This window comes from Cetorhinus maximus, unplaced genomic scaffold (assembly GCF_964194155.1).
Source record: "Cetorhinus maximus unplaced genomic scaffold, sCetMax3.hap1.1 HAP1_SCAFFOLD_125, whole genome shotgun sequence".
NCBI lineage: Eukaryota > Metazoa > Chordata > Chondrichthyes > Lamniformes > Cetorhinidae > Cetorhinus > Cetorhinus maximus.
Window position 1 is genome coordinate 379,714 of NW_027596127.1, and position 21,122 is coordinate 400,835.

General features: G+C 45.8%; 1 protein-coding gene across 4 annotated transcripts in view; it reads left to right on the top strand.

Moving 5' to 3' along the window:
• rtkna (rhotekin a) overlaps window positions 1–21,122 on the top strand; it is a 157,854-nt gene that overhangs the window by 27,670 nt on the left and 109,062 nt on the right. For all 4 annotated transcript variants that reach the window (XR_013574196.1, XM_078534856.1, XM_078534854.1 and 1 more), the window contains one exon: window positions 9,108–9,307. Coding sequence is in view for 3 of the 4 variants with exons in the window: in XM_078534856.1 (XP_078390982.1) it covers window positions 9,108–9,307 (200 nt within the window). In the remaining variant the exon portion in view is untranslated. The remainder of the gene's footprint in view (window positions 1–9,107; window positions 9,308–21,122) is intronic.

Sequence of the window (21,122 nt, forward strand, 5' to 3'; positions counted from 1 at the left end):
CAGCTGCTCCCTATCCACCCTGTCCATGCCCCTCATAATCTTGTACACCTCGATCAGGTCGCCCCTCAGTCTTCTCTGTTCCAACAAAAACAACCCAAGTCTATCCAACCTCTCGTCATAGCTTAAATGTTTCATCCCAGGCAACATCCTGGTGAATCTCCTCTTCACCCCCTCCAGTGCAATCACATCCTTCCTATAATGTGGCGACCAGAACTGCACACAGTACTCCAACTGTGGCCTCACCAAGGTTCTATACAACTCCAATATGAACTCCCTACTTTTGTAATCTATGCCTCGGTTGCCTTTTTCACCACCCCACTAACATGCCCCTCTGCCTTCAGAGATCTATGGACACACACGCCAAGGTCCCTTTGTTCCTCAGAACATCCAAGTGTCATGCCATTCATTGAATACTTCCTTGTCAAATTACTCCTTCCAAAGTGTATCACCTCACACTTTTCAGGGTTAAATTCCATCTGCCACTTATCTGCCCATTTGACCATCCCGCCTATATCTTCCTGTAGCCCAAGACACTTAACCTCACTGTTAACCACCCGGCCAATCTTTGTGTCATCCGCAAACTTACTAATCCTGCCCCTCACATAGTCATCTATGTCGTTTATATAAATGACAAATAATAGGGGACCCAGCACAGATCGCTGTGGTACACCACTGGACACTGGCTTCCAGTCACTAAAGCATCCTTCTGTCATCACTCTCTGCCTCCTACAACTAAGCCAATTTTGAATCCACCTTATCAAATTACCCTGTATCCCATGTGCATTTGCGTTCTTTATAAGTCTCCCATGTGGGACCTTGTCAAAGGCTTTGCTGAAATCCATATAAACTACATCAACTGCACTACCCTCATCTACACACCTGGTCACCTCCTCAAAAAATCCCTCTGACAAGGCCATGCTGACTATCCCTGATCAAACCTTGCCTCTCCAAGTGGAGATAGATACTCTCCTTCAGAACTTTCTCCAATAGTTTCCCTACCACTGACGTGAGACTTACTGGCCTCTAGTTAGCTGATCAAACACTTCAATGCCTTGTACCCACACTATCCCCAGGACCCTTTATGCTTTTGTTAATCAGCAATCTATGAATCTCTACCTTAAACATACTTAATGACTGAGCTTCCACGGCCCTCTGGGGTAGAGAATTCCAAAGATTCACAACCCTCTGAGAAAAGACATTTCTCCTCATCTCGGGCCTAAGTGGCTTCCCCCTTATTTTGAAATTGTGTCCCCTGGTTCTAGACTCCCTGACCAGGGGAAATATCTTAACTGCATCTACCCTCTCTATCCCCTTAAGTATTTTGTAGGTTTCAATAAGATCAACTCCCATTCTCTAAAACTCAAGAGAACACAGGCCCAATTTCCCCAATCTCTCTTCATAGGACACTCCCGCCATCCCCGAAATAAGTCTGGTGAAGCTTCATTGCACTCCCTCTATGGCAATAATATCCTTTCTGAGGTAAGGGGACCAAAAATAACCAAGCGTCTATACAATTGAAGCAAGACTTCACCACTCCTGTACTCAAATCCTCTTGTGATATAGGCTAACATTCCATTAGCTTCCGAATTCCCTGCTGCACCTGCATGTTAGCTTCCAGTGACTTATGGACAAGGACACCCAGGTCCCTTTGTACATCTACACTTTCTAATCTCTTACCATTTAGGAAATACTCTGCACATCTGTTCCTTCTACCAAAGTGGATAACCTCACATTTTTCCACATTATATTCCATCTGCCATGTTCTTGCCCACTCACTAAGTCTGTCCAAACCCTCCTGTAGCCGCTTTATACCTTCCTCACAACACACATTCCCACCTGGCTTTGTATCATCCGCGAACTTGGAAATATTGTATTTGGTCCCCACATCCAAATCATTGATATATTGTGAACAGCTGGGGCCCAAGTACTGATCCTTGCGATACTCCACTAGTCACAACCTGTCAATGCGAGAATGACCGTTTATTCCTACTCTCTGTTTTCTGCCTGTTAGCCAATCCTTACCCCACGCCAGTACATTGCCTCCTATCCCATGTGCTTTTATTTTGCTAATCAACCTCCTGTGGGGGACTTTATCAAAAACGTTCGGAAAATCCAAGTACACTACGTCCACTGACTCCCCTTTATCAATTTTGTGAGTAACATCCTCAAAAAAAACACCAACAAGTTCATCAAACATGATTTTCCATTTGTAAATCCATGCTGACTGTGCCCAATCAGATCATGATTATCCAAGTATCCATTTATCACATCCTTTATGAAAGATTCTAGCAGTTTCCCCTCTACTGATGTAAGGTTAACAGGTCTGTAGTTCCCTGTTTTCTCTCCCCCTCCCTTCTTAAATAATGGGGTGACATTTGCTACTTTCCAATCTGCAGGAACCATTCCAGAATCTACAGAATTTTGGAAAATGATCACCAATGCATCCACTGTCTCTATAGCAACCTCTTTCAACACTCTGGGATGCAGAACATCAGGTCCCGGGGACTTATCAACTTTCAGTCCCATTAATTCCTCCAATACAACCTTCTGACTTATACTAATTTCCTTCAACTCCTCATTCTTCCCTAGTCCCTTGGATGTCTAAATCTGGGAGATTTCCTGTATCTTCCTCAGTGAAGACAGACACAAAGTAATCATTTAGCGTCTCTGCCATTTCTCTATTTCCCCATTATAAATTCTCCTGACTCTGCCTGTGATGGACCCACATTTGTCTTAACCAAACACTTCCTTTTTACACACCTATAGAAACTTTTACAGTCTGTTATTATGTGTTTTGCTAGATCACATTCATATTCTACTCTCCCTTTCTTTACCAGTTTCTTGGTCTTCCTTTGCTGTTTTCTAAAAACCTCCCAATCCTCAGGTTTACGACTACTTCTGGCAACTTTATAAACCTTTCCTTTTAATCTTATACAATCCTTCACTTCTTTTGTCAGCCACGGTTGACTGACTTTGTTTGGGTTTTTGCACCTTGAAGGAATGTATAGGTACTGTAAGCTGTGTAATAGTTCACAGAATCCCAGTGCAGAAGAGGCCCTTCGGCCCATCGAGTCTGCACCGACATGTGAGAAACACCTGACCTACCTACCTAATCCCATTTAACAGCACTTGGCCCCATAGCCTTGAATGTTATGACGTGCCAAGTGCTCATCCAGGTACTTTTTAAAGGATGTGAGGCAACCCGCCTCCACCACCCTCCCAGGCAGCGCATTCCAGACCGTCACCACCCTCTGGGTGAAAAAGTTTTTCCTCACATCCCCCCTAAACCTCCTGCCCCTCACATTGAACTTATGTTATGTCCCCTCGTGACTAACCCTTCAACTAAGAGGAACAGCTGCTCCCTATCCACCCTGTCCATACCCCTCATAATGTTGTACACCTCGATCAGGTCGCCCCTCAGTCTTCTCTGTTCCAACAAAAACAACCCAAGTCTATCCAACCTCTCTTCAAAACTTAAATGTTTCATCCCAGGCAACATCCTGGTGAATCTCCTCTGCACCCCCTCCAGCGCAATCACATCCTCCCTATAATGTGGCGACCAGAACTGCACACAGTACTCCAGCTGTGGCCTCACCAAGGTTCTATACAACTCCAACATGATCTCCCTACTTTTGTAATCTATGCCTCGATTGATAAAGGCAAGTGTCCCATATGCCTTATTCACCACCCCACTAACATGCCCCTCCGCTTTCAGAGATCTATGGAGACACACGCCAAGGTCCCTTTGTTCCTCAGAACTTCCTAGTGCCATGCCGTTTATTGAATACTTCCTTGTCAAATTACTCCTTCCAAAGTGTATCACCTCACACTTTTCAGGGTTAAATTCCATCTGCCACTTATCTGCCCATTCGACCATCCCGTCTATATCTTCCTGTAGCCCAAGACACTTAACCTCACTGTTAACCACCCGGCCAATCTTTGTGTCATCCGCAATATTACTAATCCTACCCCCCACATAGTCATCTATGTCGTTTATATAAATGACTAATAATAGGGGACCCAGCACAGATCCCTGTGGTACGCCACTGGACACAGGCTTCCAGTCACTAAAGCATCCTTCTGTCATTACCCTCTGTCTCCTACAACTAAGCCAATTTTGACATACTTATGGAATATCTTGGTATTGTCCCTACTTTTACCAGCCAGAGCTTTCTCATATCCCCTCTTTGCTCTCCTAATTGCTTTCTTAAGCTCCACCCTGCACTTTCTGTACTCCACTAATGCCTCTGCTGATTTGCTTCCCTTGTACCTGCTAAAAGCCTCTCTTTTCCTTCTCATCGTATCCTGAATATCTCTGGTCATCCATGGTACTCTGGGCTTGTTACTCCTTCCTATCACCCTAGAGGGAACATGTTGAGTCTGTACCCTCCCCATTTCCTTTTTGAACACCCCCCCACTGTTCCTCTGTAGATTTCCCCACAAGTAACCGTTCCCAGTCTACCTTGGGCAGATCCTGTCTTATTTTACTAAAATCCACTCTCCCTCAATCCAAAACATTTTTTTGCAACTTGTCTATTTCTTTGTCCATAACAAACTTAAACTGTACCATGTTGTGGTCGCTATCGCTAAAATGCTCCCCCACCACCACCTCAGCCACCTGTCCGGCTTCATTCCCCAGAATTAGGTCCAGCACTGCACCGTCCCTTGTTGGACCCTCTACATATTGACCTAAAAAGTTCTCCTGTCCACCTTTCAAGAAATCCACTCCGCCCAAGCCCTTAACACTATGTCTATCCCAATTAATGTTGGGAAAGTTGAAATCACCTAATATAATTACCCTATTGTTATTGTTTTTACACATCTCCGCAAATTGTGCACATATTTGCTCCTCAATTTCCCACTGACTATCTGGGGGTTTATAATAAACACCTAACAATGTGGTTGCCCCTTTTTTATTCCTAAGCTCCACCACAAAGCTTCATTCGATGCCCCCTCCAAGATATCATCTCTCCTTTCTGCAGTAACTCACTCCTTAACTGATAATACAATTCCTCCTCCTCATTTACCCCCTCCCCTGTCTCGCCTGAAGATTCTATATCCCGGAATGTTGAGCTGCCAATCCTGCCCTTCCCTCAACCAATGGGGAGGGTACAGACTCAACATGTTCCCTCTAGGGTGATAGGAAGGAGTAACAACCCCAGAAAACCATGAATGACCAGAGATATTCAGGTTACGATGAGAAGGAAAAGAGAGGCTTTTAGCAGGTACAAGGGAAGCAAATCAGCAGAGGCATTAGTGGAGTACAGAAAGTGCAGGGTGGAGCTTAAGAAAGCAATTAGGAGAGCAAAGAGGGGATATGAGAAAGCTCTGGCTGGTAAAAGTAGGGAATTTCCCAAGTTATTCTATAAGTGTATCAATGGGAAAAGGATAACCAGGGAAAGAGTAGGGCCCATAAGGGACCAAGGGGGCAACCTATGGATGGAGGCAGAGGACATCGCTAGAGTGCTGAATGAATACTTTATGTCAGTCTTCTCCCAAGAGAATGAGGATGAAGGTATGGAACTCGGGGAGAGAGACTGCGAGGTTCTTAAGCAAATTGATATAGGGAGTAACAAGGTATTGGAGGTGTTGGCAGGCTTAAAAGTGAACAAATCTCCAGGTCCGGATGATGTGTGTCCCAGACTGCTGAGGGAGGCAAGGGAGGAGATCGCAGGGGCTCTGACCCGAATTTTTAATTCCTCTCTGGCCACGGGGGAGGTGCCAGAGGACTGGAGAACAGCTAATGTGGTTCCACTATTTAAGAAGGGTTGTAGAGATAAGCCAGGGAACCACAGACCAGTGAGTCCCACGTCAGTGGTAGGGAAACTATTGAAGAAATTTCTGAAGGAGAGTATCTATCTCCACTTGGAGAGGCAAGGTTTGATCAGGGATAGTCAGCATGGCTTTGTCAGAGGGTGGTGACGGTCTGGAATGCGCTGCCTGGGAGGGTGGTGGAGGCGGGTTGCCTCATATCCTTTAAAAAGTACCTGGATGAGCACTTGGCACGTCATAACATTCAAGGCTATGTGCCAAGTGCTGGTAAATGGGATTAGGTACGTAGGTCAGGTGTTTCTCATGTGTCGGTGCAGACTCGATGGGCTGAATACCTAAAAATGAGGTGTCAACCTGATGAAGCTATAACACAGGACTATTTGAGTGCCAAACAGTATAAGTAGCAAGTGATAGGCAGGACTAAGCGCTCCCAGAACCATCTGATCAGATTTGCTCTGCTCTGCAGTCCTGCCACATCCAGTTGTGAATGGTGCTGGACAATTAAACAACTCACTGGAGGAGGAGGCTCCACAAATATCCACATCCTCAATGATGGAGGAGCCCAGCACATCAGTGCAAAAGATAAGCCTGAAGCATTTGCTACAATCTTCAGCCAGAAGTGCCAAGTGGATGATCCATCTCAGCCTCCTTCGGAGGTCCCCAGCATCACAGATGCCAGTCTTCAGCCAATTCGACTCACTCCACGTGAGATCAAGGAATGGCTGAAGGCAGTGGATACTGCAAAGTCTATGGGCCCTGACATTATTCCTGCAATAGTACTGAAGACTTGCATTTCAGAACTTGCCGCGCCCCTAGCCAAGCTGTTCCAGTACAGCTACAACACTGGCATCTACCCGGCTATGTGGAAAATTGCCCAGGTATGTCCTGTGCACAAAAAGCGGGACAAATCCAACCCGGCCAATTACCGCCCCATCAGTCTACTCTCCATCATCAGTAAAGCAATGGAAGGGGTCATCAACAGTGCTATCAAGCGGCACTTGCTTAACATTAACCTGCTCACTGATGCCCAGTTTGGGTTCCGCCAGGGCCACTCAGCTCCGGGCCACTCAGCTCCTGACCTCATTATAGACTTGCCTCAAACATGGACAAAAGAGCTGAACTCCCGAGGTGAGGTGAGAGTGACTGCCCTTGACATCATGACAGCATTTGATCGAGTGTGGCATCAAGGAGCCCTAGCGAAACTGGAGTCAATGGGAATCAAGGGGAAAACTCTCCACTGGTTGGAGTCATACCTAGTACAAAGGAAAATGGTTGTGGTTGTTGGAGGTCAGTCACCTCAGTTCCAGGACATCACTGCAGGAGTTCCTCAGGGTAGTGTCCTCGGCCCAACCATCTTCAGCTGCTTCATCAATGACCTTCCTTCCATCATAAGATCAGAAGTGGGGATGTTCGCTGATGATTGCACAATGTTCAGCACCATTCGTGACTCCTCAGATACTCAAGCAGACCATGTCCAAATGCAGCAAGACCTGGACAATATCCAGGCTTGGGCTGACAAGTGGCAAGTAACATTCGCGCCACCTAAGTGTCAGGCAATGACCATCTCCAACAAGAGAGAATCTAACCATCACCCCTTGATGTTCAATGGCATTAACATCACTGAATCCCCCACTATCAACATCCTGGGGGTTACCATTGACCAGAAACTGAACTGGACTAGCCATGTAAATACAATGGCTACAATACTATAGCAAGTCAGAGGAATCGTGCGATGAGTAATTCACCTCTTGTCCCCCCAAAGCCTGTCCACCATCTACAAGGCACAAGTTAGGAGTGTGATGGTATACTCCCCACTTGCCTGGATGAGTGCAGCTCCCACAACACTCAAGAAGTTTGAGACCATCCAGGACAAAGCAGCCGCTTGATTGGCACCACATCCACAATCATTCGCTGCCTCCACCACCGATGCATAGTCGCAGAAGTGTGTACCATCTACAAGATGCACTGCAGGAATTCACCAAGGCTGCTTAGACAGCACCTTCCAAACCCACAACCACTACCATCTGGAAGGACAAGGGCAGCAGATAGATGGGAACACCACCACCTGGAAGTTCCCCTCCAAGTCACTCACCATTCTGACTTGGAAATATATCACCGTTCCTTCACTGTCGCTGGGTTAAATTCCTGGAGCTCCCTCCCTAACAGCATTGTGGGTGTACCTACACCACATGGACTGCAACGGTTCAAGAAGGTAGCTCACCACCAACTTCCCAAGGACAACTAGGGATGGGCAATAAATGCTGGCCCAGCCAGCGAAGCCCACATCCCATGAATGAATGATATTCCACAGAGCGGTGGAGGGAGGGTCAATGAATATATTTAATGCAGAGGTAGATTTTTGACCAGCTGTTATGACCGATGCAGTTGGTAAAGCAGAGTTATTTAAAAATCCCAGAGGGAAACTTTAAACAACTGTCATAACCTATAATTTTAAGTGCTTTGTTTGAGATGTGACTCTAAATTCAGGAATCAGACCACCAGTTCTCGAGGCTTTACATTCAACTAAATGAAACATTTTATTCATTTACACAGGTTAAAATAGATATACACATGGCTACAAATTACAACTGTCATAACTTTTAACAAATTCCCAAACTAATCTTCATTAAGGCTACAGCAACCCATAGGCTTAACCAAATACCAGGCAAAGCATTTTCACCTTACGAATTCAAAATGAGGTTCCTTTCACTGTGGAGCCAGTTGGAGGCTTCCAGCTGCCTTTTGATCTTAAATTGCCTCAGCTCTGCACACCCGAAAACTACTGAAGTTATACCCACAGCCACTGATTGAATTCAAAAATTTTCATTGTCTCATCTGCCTCTTTGAACTTCACCTTTTATCAATAAAACCCCATTCATTGTACCAATTGTATTAGTAATATAAACATATTGTTTGGTAGCTGCTAGAAAGGTGTCAGTTTTTACCCCACTTCTTGAATGCTCTATTCAAAAAATGCAAATTCACTCTATCTCTTTTCCATATCAAAACTAGTACCCATCAAAGCACCCAGACTATCTGGCTTTAATCCAATTAAGACACACCTGCAGACTAAACCTCTGTTTAAAGAAAAATATTTTCCAAAATATTATATACATGAATAGCTTCATGACACCAGCAAGGGAGTTAAAGGTTATGGGGGGTAGGCAGAATGTGGAGTTGTGGCCACAACCTGATCAGCCATGATCTTATTTAATGATGGAGCAGGCTCGATGGGCTGGATGGCCTTCTCTTGCTCCTAATTCGTATGGTCATGATATTTCATTTAGATTTCGACAAAGCTTTTGATAAAGTGCTCATTGGTCCATGTTTTGCAGGACACTGATTTCCAGAAGAAGATTGACTATGAAATCCGGATGCGAGATGGAGCCTGCAAACTGCTGGCAGCCTGTACACAGAGGGAACAAGCCTTGGAGGCAGCAAAGAGCTTTCTGACCTGCAACACTCGCATCATGGCCTACATGTCAGAGGTACAAAGACTGAAGGAAGCTCAGGTCATCGAGCGGAGGGTCAGGCGGTAAGTAACTGTACTCACACCTGTCAAGATTTAGGGAGTAAGTTCTAGATATATCTCTTCCTGAAATAGTGAGTGAAGGAGGGAGTTTGTACAAAGTTTTCCAGAAACCGAGCAAAGAAACCAGAGCTGATTAGAGACAGCAGCAGCTGTGGAGGATAAATCAGAGAGTGGGAGAAGGATGGAGCGTTCCAGTTGAGCGTTCGTGTTTGAAAGAAGTGAGGGGAAAAATCAAACCGTGACATTACAGGGAGGCTGTGAGTCGATTGGCTGCTGTTTCCCTTTCTCCAAAGTGAAGGATTAGTCTAAGTAGCTGGGAAATTAAACAGTTCATTTTTTTTAGATAAGGGTTAAGTGAACTTTCCTTTATTTAAATAACGTCTTCAGAAGGAAAATGAGTAGCTGGTGAGTCTTCCTCTTCTAAGTAGTAAATTTTATTGTCTAATAGATAGAAGAATGACAGGTAGCTCTGACATCTCGACTGCATGTCCAGTGTCATGTGGGAACTCCAAAAGAATGTACAAATTGGGGGCAGGAGTAGGCTATTCGGCCCCTCGAGCCTACTCTGCCATCCTGTAAAGTCATGGCTAATCTGATTATGGCCTCAACTCTGTCTAACTCTTGTACATTTAGAATCTTGATTGACAAGGGAATCAATCTGCAAAGAACAAGGGCCCTGTGTATTAATATATGTAGCTTCCAGTACACCCACATACACCACACTGAGAGCCCGGCTGACTGGCTTAAATTGGTTGCCTTAAAAATATTCAATGACCCTGCCTCCACAGCTCTCTGGAGAAGAGAATCCCACAGACCAACAACCCTCTGAAGGGGAAAAAAAATTTCTCCATCTCTCCCTTAACTGGGAGACCCCTTGTTTTTAAACTGCGTCCCTTAGTTTTGGTCCTTCCTATGTCCTGGATAACCATTTGTGCAGGAAGTGTGGTCAGCTGCAGCAGCTCAGTCTCCAACTTTCGGAGCTTGAGCAGCAGCTAACGCCATTGTGATACATCCTTGAGGTTGAGGGTATCGTAGATAGCATGTTTATGGATGTGCTCACCCTGCAGCTTTCCAAATTCCTCCTCGTATCCATCTGAAATGAGAGACCCCTTATATTTAAACTGTGCCCCCTAGTTTTAGATTCTGAATCTTAAGAATTCTCTACCCCAGAGGATTGTGGCTGCTTTATCATTGAATATATTTAAGCTGGGATAGACAGATTTTTAGTGTCTCAAGGAATTAAGAGATATGGGGAGTGGGTAGGAAAGTGGAGTTGAACGGCAGAGCAGGTTTGATGGGTTGATTGGCCGATTCCTATTTCTTGTGTTCTCCCTCATGAAGCAAGCACCACTCATATTGTAGCTGCATAGTAGCATCGTGAAACAGCTAGCTTCACCTGTTGATGCAGCACTAGAAAGCTTTTGGCATACTGGCCTTCATAAATCAAAGTATTGACTATAGGAGTTGGCATGTTATGGTGAGGTTGTATAAGACATTGGTGAGGCCAATTTTGGAGTATTGTGTGCAGTTCTGGTCGCCTAACTACAGGAAGGATATCAGTAAGATTGAGAGAGTGCAGAGAAGATTTACTAGGATGTTGCCGGGTCTTAAGGAGTTGAGTTACAGGGAAAGATTAAACAGGTTAGGACTTTATTCCTTGGAGCGTAGAAGAATGAGGGGAGATTTGATAGAAGTTTACAAAATTGTGAGGGGTATAGACAGAGTAAATGCGAGTAGGCTCTTTCCACTTAGATTAGGAGAAATAAACACGAGAGGACATGGCTTTAGGGTGAAAGGGGGAACATTAGGGGTAACTTCTTCACTCAGAGTGGTGAGAGTGTGGAACGAACTACCATCTGACGTGGTAAATGCTGGCTCACTCTTAAGTTTTAAGAATAAATTAGATAGATACATGGATGGGATAGGTCTGGAGGGTTATGGACTAGGTGCAGGTCAATGGGACTAGCGGAATAATGTTTCGGCACAGACTAGAAGGGCCGAATGGCCTGTTTTCTGTGCTGTAGTGTTCTATGGTTCTACTATATCATGGCAATCTAGACCCGCCACCATTGCGTGAATCAGTATTCATTGAACTTATGAACTCATCAACTCACACAGTTGAGTTCAGTTTTAACTACACCATGTGTGCCCAAATAGATGGTGTTGCCATGGGATCCCCTCTAGGCCCAGCTCTCGCAAACATCTTTGTTGAGTTCCATGAGAAACATGTCTTCGATAGAATGACACCTAACCTCCTACCCCTCACATATTTCCGATATATGGATGATACGTTCTCTATATTTAAATCCACAGCAGCATGTAACACTTTCCTTACATGTTTTAATTGGTTCCATTCTGCACTAAAATGGAGCATCAAGTGAACTCCTTGATGTACTAGTTGAGGAATCTGCTGGGGATTTTCTACCACGGTTGACCACAAGCCGACCTTCACTGGTCAATATACACGTTGGGATTCTTATAGTTCCACACACTATAAGATTGGTCTTATCGACAACCTCGTAAAAAGGGCCCAAGCCATTTGCTCACCATGTAAGCTTGATGCTGAAATACGGATATCAAAATCATCCTGTGGGATAATGGCTGCCCTGATCAGATCATTTCACACTGTATATCTCACAAACTCATGAACAGGCCTAAGGCCATCACTTTTGGCCCTGAAAAGTGCCCAGTCTTCCTCAGATTACCCTGGAAGGGCAAGGTATCTGAAAAATTTGAGTAACGGGTGAAGTTAGGTGTTTCACGCTGTTACTATGCAGTAGCAACATGAGTGGTGTTCGCCACTAACAGGATGCTGCCCTCAAACCAAAAAGACGTTCTGCTTATCACACAAATGAGTGATGTGGTATATGAATCTCAGTGCCAGTGTGATGCTGGGTGTGTAGGCTGTACGTCCCAAAGACAGGCAGGTCATATCAAACAGCATGTCCCTTCCGCTATTCGCAATGGGCAAGATAGAGGCCGTACCCAACCAGCCTGTGCTTGCAAAACACAGTGTCCAACATTAAATGTGATTCCGTGATCGGACATTTGCTACATAATCCTCAATATGCTAAAAATTTAAGCTGACAACCAATTTAAGATGGTCAGCCAGGCTCTTAGTGTGATGTATGTGGGTGTACTGGAAGCTAGGAATATTAATACACAGGGCCCTTGTTCTTTGCAGACAGGAAGAACATGTTGTTATGACTGATGCAGTTGGTAAAGTGGAGTTATTTAAAAATCCCAGAGGGAAACTTTAAACAACTATCATAAACTATAATTTTAAGTCCTCCAAAATAAAAGGTGTGGCTATGGGTACCCGCTTGGGCCCCAGCTATGCCTGTCTCTTTATGGGGTATGTGGAACATTCCAGTCCTACTCCGGCCCCCTCCCACAACTCTTTCTCCAGTACATCAATGACTGTTTCGGTGCTGCTTCATGCTCTCGTCTGGACCTGGAAAAGTTTATTAATTTTGCTTCCAATCTCCACCCCTCCATCACTTTCACATGGTCCATATCTGACACTTCCCTTCCCTTCCTTGACCTCTGTCTCAATTTCTGATGATAGACTGTCCACCAATATCCATTACAAGCCTAGCGACTCCCACAGCTACCTCGACTACAGCTCCTCACACCCCGCTTCCTGTAAGGACTCCATCCCATTCTCTCAGTTCTTTCGCCTCCATCGCATCTGTTCTGATGATGCTACCTTCAAGAACAGTTCCTCTGACATGTCTTCCTTCTTCCTTAACCAAGGTTTCCCACCCATAGTGGTTGACAGGGCCCTCAACCGTGTCCGATCCATCTCCTGCACCTCTGCCCTCACACCTTCCTCTCTCTCCCAGAAACATGATAGGGCCCCCCTTGTCCTTACTTATCACCCCACCAACCTCCACATTCAAAGGATCATCCTCAGCCATTTCCGCCAACTCCAGCATGATGCCACCACCAAACACATCTTCCCTTCACCCCCCCTGTCGGCATTCCATGGGGACCATTCCTCCGGGACACCCTGGTCCACTCCTCCATCACCCACTACACCTCAACCCCCTCCCACGGCACTTTCCCATGCAACCGCAGAAGGTGCAACACCTGCCCATTTATTTCCTCCCTCCTCACCGTCCAAGGGCCCAAACACTCCTTTCAAGTGAAGCAGCATTTCACTTGCACTTCCCTCAATTTAGTCTACTGCATTCGCTGCTCCCAATGCGGTCTCCTCTACATTGGAGAGACCAAACGCAGACTGGGCGACCGCTTTGCAGAACACCTTCGGTCTGTCCGCAAGCATGACCCAGACCTCCCTGTCGCTTGCCATTTCAACACTCCACCCTGCTCTCATGCCCACATGTCCATCCTTGGCCTGCTGCATTGTTCCAGTGAAGCTCAACGCAAACTGGAGGAACAGCACCTCATCTTCCGACTAGGCACTTTACAGCCTTCCGGGCTGAATATTGAGTTCAAGAACTTTAGACCATGAACTCTCTCCTCCATCCTCACCCCCTTTCCGATCCCCATTTTTCAAATATTTATTTTTTAATTTTTATATATTTTTTCCCACTTATTTCTATTATTATTTTTAAATTTTATTTACATTCATTGTTTTATCCCCTTCTTTTAGCCTATTTCAATCCCCTCCCCCCACCCCACCCCCACTAGGGCCATCTGTCACTTGCTCACTTTGCTTTCTACTCTTCATGTCACCATTAGCACCTCCTTTAGCCAGTATCACCACCATCAACACCCCTTTGACTTTAGTTCATAACATCTTTGTCAGTCCCTCCTTTGCCCCCACATATCACTGGCCTTCTATCCAGCTCCACCTGCCCCACCCCCTTTAACAGTATATATTTCACCACATTTCTACTTCTCTTTAGTTCTGAAGAAGAGTCATACGGACTCAAAACATTAACTCTGTCTTTCTCTCCACAGACGCTGTCTGACCTGCTGTGTTTTTCCAGCAATTTTTGTTTTTGTTTTAATTTTAAGTGTTATGTTTGAGATGCGACTCTAAACTCAGGAATCAGACCACCAGTTCTTGGGGTTTTACATTAAACTAATTGAAACATTTTATTAATTTACACAGGTTAAAATAGATATACACATGGCTACAAATTACTACTGTCATAACTTTTAACAAATTCCCAAACTAATCTACATTAAGGCAACAACAACCCATAGACTTAACCAAACACCAGGCAAAGCATTTTCACCGTACGAATTCAAAATGAGGTCCTTTCACTGTGGAGCCAGTTGGAGGTTTGCAGCTGCCTTTTGATCTCTCATTGCCTCTGCCCTGCACACCCAAAAACTACTGAAGTTATACCTACCACCACTGATTGAATTCAAATTCTCATTCTGTTGAAGGGTCATGAGGACTCGAAACGTCAACTTTTTTCTTCTCCGCTGATGCTGCCAGACCTGCTGAGTTTTTCCAGGTAATTCTGTTTTTGTTTCAAATTCTCATTGTCTCACCAGCTTCTTTGAACTTTACTTTTTAATAATGAAACCCCATTCATTGTACCAATTGTATTAGTAATATAAACATATTGCTTGGTATCTGCTAGAAAGGCAGCAAGTTTTCACCCCACTTCTTGAATGCTCTATTCAAAAAATGCAAATGCAGTCTACCTCTCTGTTTACATCTCAAACCAAATCATCAAACCACCCAGACTAGCTGGCTTTAATCCAATAAGACACGCCCGCAAATTAAGCGTCTATTTTAAAAGATAAATACTTCCCAAAATATTATATATATTAATCGCTTCATGATACATATACAGACATTGTGCTTGTTTCAGCTAAACAAAATGAGTGACAGCCATTCGCTGGTTCATTCCTCAGGGCAATGCCTTGATCAATCAGAGTCAAGCTGCCTGGTTTAAATTTCAAACAATGCTTGGCAGTTAACTGTCAGTCATCACTAATTGTTGCATTCTCCATGGCAACATGGAGGAGAGTGCGAGGGACAGGCAGTCAGCAGCACTGAGAATAGAGTGTGAGAGGAGGACCCTGTGAGGGGGAGTTTACCTGTGAGGGAGCGGAGCAGCTGTATAAAGAGCGGAGTTTACCTGTGAGGGGGCGGAGTTTACCTGCGAGGGGGCGGAGTTTACCTGCGAGGGGGCGGAGTTTACCTGCGAGGGGGCGGAGTTTACCTGCGAGGGGGCGGAGTTTACCTGCGAGGGGGCGGAGTTTACCTGCGAGGGGGCGGAGTTTACCTGCGAGGGGGCGGAGTTTACCTGCGAGGGGGCGGAGTTTACCTGCGGGGGGCGGAGTTTACCTGCGAGGGGGCGGAGTTTACCTGCGAGGGGGCGGAGTTTACCTGCGAGGGGGCGGAGTTTACCTGCGAGGGGGCGGAGTTTACCTGCGAGGGGGCGGAGTTTACCTGCGAGGGGGCGGAGTTTACCTGCGAGGGGGCGGAGTTGAGTTTACCCGCGAGGGGGCGGAGCTGAGTTTACCCGCGAGGGGGCGGAGCAGAGTTTACCCGCGAGGGGGCGGAGCAGAGTTTACCCGCGAGGGGGCGGAGCAGAGTTTACCCGCGAGGGGGCGGAGCAGAGTTTACCCGCGAGGGGGCGGAGCAGAGTTTACCCGCGAGGGGGCGGAGCAGAGTTTACCTGTGAGGGAGTGGAGTTTACCTGTGCGGGAGCAGAGCAGCTGTATAAAGAGCAGCAGAGTTTACCTGTGAAGGATACTAAGAGGGGTAGATGAAGTGAGAGATCTTGGCGTACAAGTACACAGGTCCCTGAAGGCAGCAGTTCAAGTAGACAAGGTTGTAAAGAAGGCATATGGAATGCTCTCCTTCACTGGCAGCGGTATAGAATATAAAAGTAAGGATATAATGTTGAAATTGTATAAAACACTGGTGAGGCCACAACTGGAGTATTGTGTGCAGTTCTGGTCACCACATTACAGGAAGGGCGTAATAGCTCTGGAGAGAGTGCAGAGGAGGTTTACAAGAATGTTGGCAGGGTTAGAAAAGTGTAGCTACGAGGAGAGATTGGATAGTTTGGGGTTATTTTCCTTAGAACAAAGAAGGCTGAGAGGTGACTTCATTGAGGTGTACAAAATTATGAAGGGAATAGATAGAGTGGACAGGATAAAATTGTTTCCCTTTGTGGAGAATTCTAGAACCAGGGGACATAGATTCAAGATAAGTGGCAGAAGGTATAGGGGGTCATGAGGAAGAACTTTTTTACGCAGAGGATAGTGAGTGTCTGGAATTTGCTGCCCAATTTGGTGGTAGAGGCAGAAACTTTAAACTCTTTTAAAAAGTACCTGGATCTGCACCTTAAGTGCTGTAAAATGCAGGGCTATGGGCTGGGTGCAGGAAGGTGGGATTAGAAAGGGCACCTGGGTATCCTCGGGCTGGCATGGAGGGATAGGCCGAATGGCCTCCTTCTGTGCTATAACTTTTCTATGGTTGTATGGTTCTCAGTCTTCAGCACTATTGCTGGAATATTGTCAGGGCCTATAGCCTTTGCAGTGCCCAGTACCTTCAGCCATTGATATGTGGAGGGAATCGAATTGGCTGAAGACTGGCATCTGTGATGCTGGGGACTTCCGGAGGAGGCTGAGATGGTTCATCCACTCGGCACTTCTGGCTGAAGATTGTTGCGAATGCTTCAGCTTTATCTTTTGCACTGCTGTGCTGGGCTCCTCCATCATTGAGAATGGGGATATTGTGGAGCCTCCTCCAGTGAGTTGTTTAATTGTCCACCACCATTCACGACTGGATGTGGCAGGACTGCAGAGCTTAGATCTGATCCGATGGTTGTGGGATTGCTTAGCTCTGTCTGTCACTTGCTGCTTATGCTGTTTGACACGCAAGTAGTCCTGTGTTATAGCTTCACCAGGTTGACACCTCATTTTTAGGTGTGCCTGGTGCTGCTCCTGGCATGCCCTCCTGCACTCTTCATTGAACCAGGGTTGATCCCCTGGTTTGATGGTAATGGTAGAGTGGGGGATATGCCGGGCCATACCACATTGTGTTTGAGTACAATTCTGCTGCTGCTGCTGGCCCACAGTGCCTCATGGATGCCCAGTCTTGAGTTACTAGATCTGTTTAAAGTCTATCCCATTTAGCACAGTGGTAGTGCCACACAACATGATGGAGGGTCTCCTCAATCTGAAGGTGAGACTTCATCTCCACAACGACAGTGCGCTGGTCACTCCTACCGATACTGTCATGGACAGATGCATCTGCGGCAGGCAGGTTGGTGAGGATGAGGTCAAGTATGTTTTTCCCTCTTGTTGGTTCCATCACCACCTGCCCCAGACCCAGCCTAGCAGCTGTGTCCTTTGGGACTCGGTCAGCTCGATCAGTAGTGGTGCTACCGAGCCACTCTTGGTGATGGATATTGAAGTCCCCCACCCAGAGTACATTCTGCACCATTGCCACCATCAGTGCTTCTGCTGAATGGTGTTCAACATGGAGGAGCACTGATTCATCAGCTGAGGGAGGGCGGTACGTGGTAATCAGCAGGAGGTTTCCTTGCCCATGTTTGACTTCATGGGGTCTGGAGTCGATGTTGAGGACTCCCAGGGCAACTCCCTCCCGATTGTATACCACTGTGCCTCCACCTCTGCTGGGTCTGTCCTGCCGGTGGGACAGGACATACCCAGGGATGGTGATGGTGGTGTCTGGGACATTATCCGTAAGGTATGATTCCATGAGGATGACTATTTCAGGCTGTTGCTTGTCTGTCTGTGAGACACAGCTCTCCCAATTTTGTGTCTAGCCCCCAGATGTTAGTCAGGTGGTGTTGCTGACTAGGCCCAGCAGTTGTTGCCTTTGTTCAAGGGGTATTTAAGAGTCACCCAGGTTGCTGTGGGTCTGGAGTGTCATGGAGGCCAGACCAGGTAAGGACGTCAGATTTCCTTCCCTAAAGGACATTAGTGAGCCTCCCCCCACCCGATCCCCTACAGGTCCATCTGTTACTTGTTCCATGTTGTTCTTTCACCCAACGCTTGTTCTGCTATTATCACATTCTGCTTTCTTACCTTTATGCCACTATCAGCGCCTTTTTTAGCACTAACCACTACCATTAAAACTCCCTTTATCCTTTAGTTCATAACATCTTTGTCAGTCCCTCCTTAGCCCCCACCTATCATTGGCCTTCTATCCAGCTGCACCTGCCCCACACCCCCTCTTAAACAGCATAAATTTCATCACATTTCCACTTCTCTTCAGCTCTGATAAATGGGGTTAGGTAGGTAGGTCAGGTGTTTCTCACATGTCGGTGCAGACTCAATGGGCCGAAGGGCCTCTTCTGCACTGTGTGATTCTGAAGAGTCATATGGACTCGAAACGTTAACCCTGTTTCTCTCTCCACAGATGCTGTTACACCTGCTGAGTTTTTCCAGCATTTTCTGTTTTTGTTTCAGATTTCCAGCATCCGCAGTATTTTGCTTTTATCTGTAGTTACGAAGGCTTATGGAATCCTTTAATTTATTAGCCGAGGTATAGAATGCAAGAGCAGGGAGACTATGCTGTAAGTATGTAAACCATTAGTTAGGCCACAAGTTGAGTACTGTGTCCAGTTCAGGTCACCTCATTACTGAAAGGATGTGATTGTATTCGAGAGGGAGTCGAGGAGATTGACGCGGATGTTGCCAGGGCTGGAAAATTGCAGCTATGAGGAGAGATTGGATAGACTGGGATTGTTCTCCTTGGAACAGAGGAGGCTGAGGGGAGATTTAATTGAGATGATTGGTAGAAAGATTAGAGGGAGATGAGGAAAGGTTTTTTCACCCAGAGGGTTGTGGGGGTCTGGAACTCACTGCCTGAAAGGGTAGTAGAGGCAGAAACCCTCAACTCATTTAAAAGGCATCTGGATATGCGCCTGAAGTGCTGTAACCTGCAGGGCTACAGACCGAATGCTGGAAAGTGGGATTCGGCTGAGTGGCTCGTTTTTTTGGCCTGTGCAGACCCGATGGGCCGAGTGGCCTCTTTCTGTGCCATAACCTTTCTATGATCCTCAGTAAAATAAAAAAGACATTGACAGTCTAGGTTGATGTCGTCTCATGTGTGACGTTAGACCAAGTCTCAATTTGCGTAACCGATTGCAAATACTGCAGATGAAGTCAGTGTTGGAGGGATGGATGGACGTATTGGCTTTGTGCCACACTTGCTTGTCCTGAAGATACTGACTCTGTTCTCCCCAAATGTCAAAATCACTTGATGACCAAGAGTTCTCTATTTGGGTCTGCCCAAGGTTGTTTTTTCCCATGTATTGGGATATAGCTTGAGGTTGACACTCAGATTGTCTTTCTGTCTAAATTTGACAGTCAATAGTTGATTAAGAGGAGGGAGGTTATGCTGAATTTATATAAGACACTAGTTAGACCTCAGCTGGAATATTGTGTACAATTCTGGGCGCCACATTACAGGAAGGATGTGAACACCTTGGAGAGTGCAGAAGAGATTTACAAGAATGGCTCCAGGGGTGAGAAACTTCGTTTATGAGGATAGATTGGAGAGGTTGGGACTGTTCTCCTTGGAGAGAAGAAGGCTGAGAGGAGATTTGATAGAGATGTTCAAAATCATGAGGGGGCTGGACAGTGTAGATAGGGAGAAGTTGTTCCCACTCGTAAAAGGACCAAGAATGAGAGGGCACAGATTTAAAGTGATTTACAAAAGAAGCAAATGTGATGTGAGAAAAAACTTTTTCACACAGCGAGTGGTTTGGGTTCTGGAATGCACTGCCTGGAGGTGTGGTGGAGGCAGGTTCAATCGAGGCATTCAAGAGGGCATTAGATGATTATTTGAATAGAAACAATGTGCAGGGGTACGGGGAAAAGGCAGGGCAATGGCACTAGGTCATAATGCTCATTTGGAGAGTCGGTGCAGACACGATGGGCCGAATGGCCTCCTCCTTCTGTGCCGTTAAAATTCTGCGATTCTGTCATCCTGCTCTTGTATCTATGCCCCTGTTAATAAAGCCCAGGATACGAAATGCTTTATTAACTGCTCTCTCCACCTGTCCTGCCACTTTCAATGATCTATGCAGATGCTCCTTTTTTTAAAAATTCATTCGTGGAATGTGGGCATCACTGGCAAGTCAGCATTTATTGCCCTTGTTCAGAGGGCATTTAAGAGTCAACCACATTGCTGTGGGTCTGGAGTCACATGTAGGTCAGACCTGGTGAGAACAGCAGATTTCCTTCCCTATAGGACATTAGTGAACCAGATGGGCTTTTACAACAATTGACATTGGTTTCATGGTCATCATTAGACTTTTAATTCCAGATTTTTATTGGATTCAAATTTCACCATCTGCCGTGGTGGAATTCAAACCCGGGTCCCCAGAGCATTACCCTGGGTCTCTGGATAACTAGTCCAGTGACAATACCACTGCGCCATCGCCTCACCTTTTGCACACCCTTTAGAATAGTATCCTTTATTTTATACTGTCTCTCCACGCTCTTTGTACCAAAATGTATCATCTCACACTTCTCTGCATTGAACTTCATCTGTCACCTATCTGCCCACACCGCCAATGTGTCAATGTCCTTTTGAAGTTCTACACTATCCTACTCTCAGTTTAGTGATCCAAATTTTATGTCGTCCGCAAACTTTGAAATTGTCCCCTGGACACCAAGGTCTAGATCATTAATATATATCAGGAAATGCAAGGGTCCCAACACCAGGGAACTCCACTACAAACTCCAATAAATACCCATTGACCATTACTCTGTTTCCTGTCTTTTGGCCAATTTTGTATCCATGTTGCTACTGTCCTTTTTATTCCATGAGCAATAACTTTTCTCACAAGCCTGTTGTGTGGCTCTGTATCAAATGCCTTTTGAAAGCTCATGTACA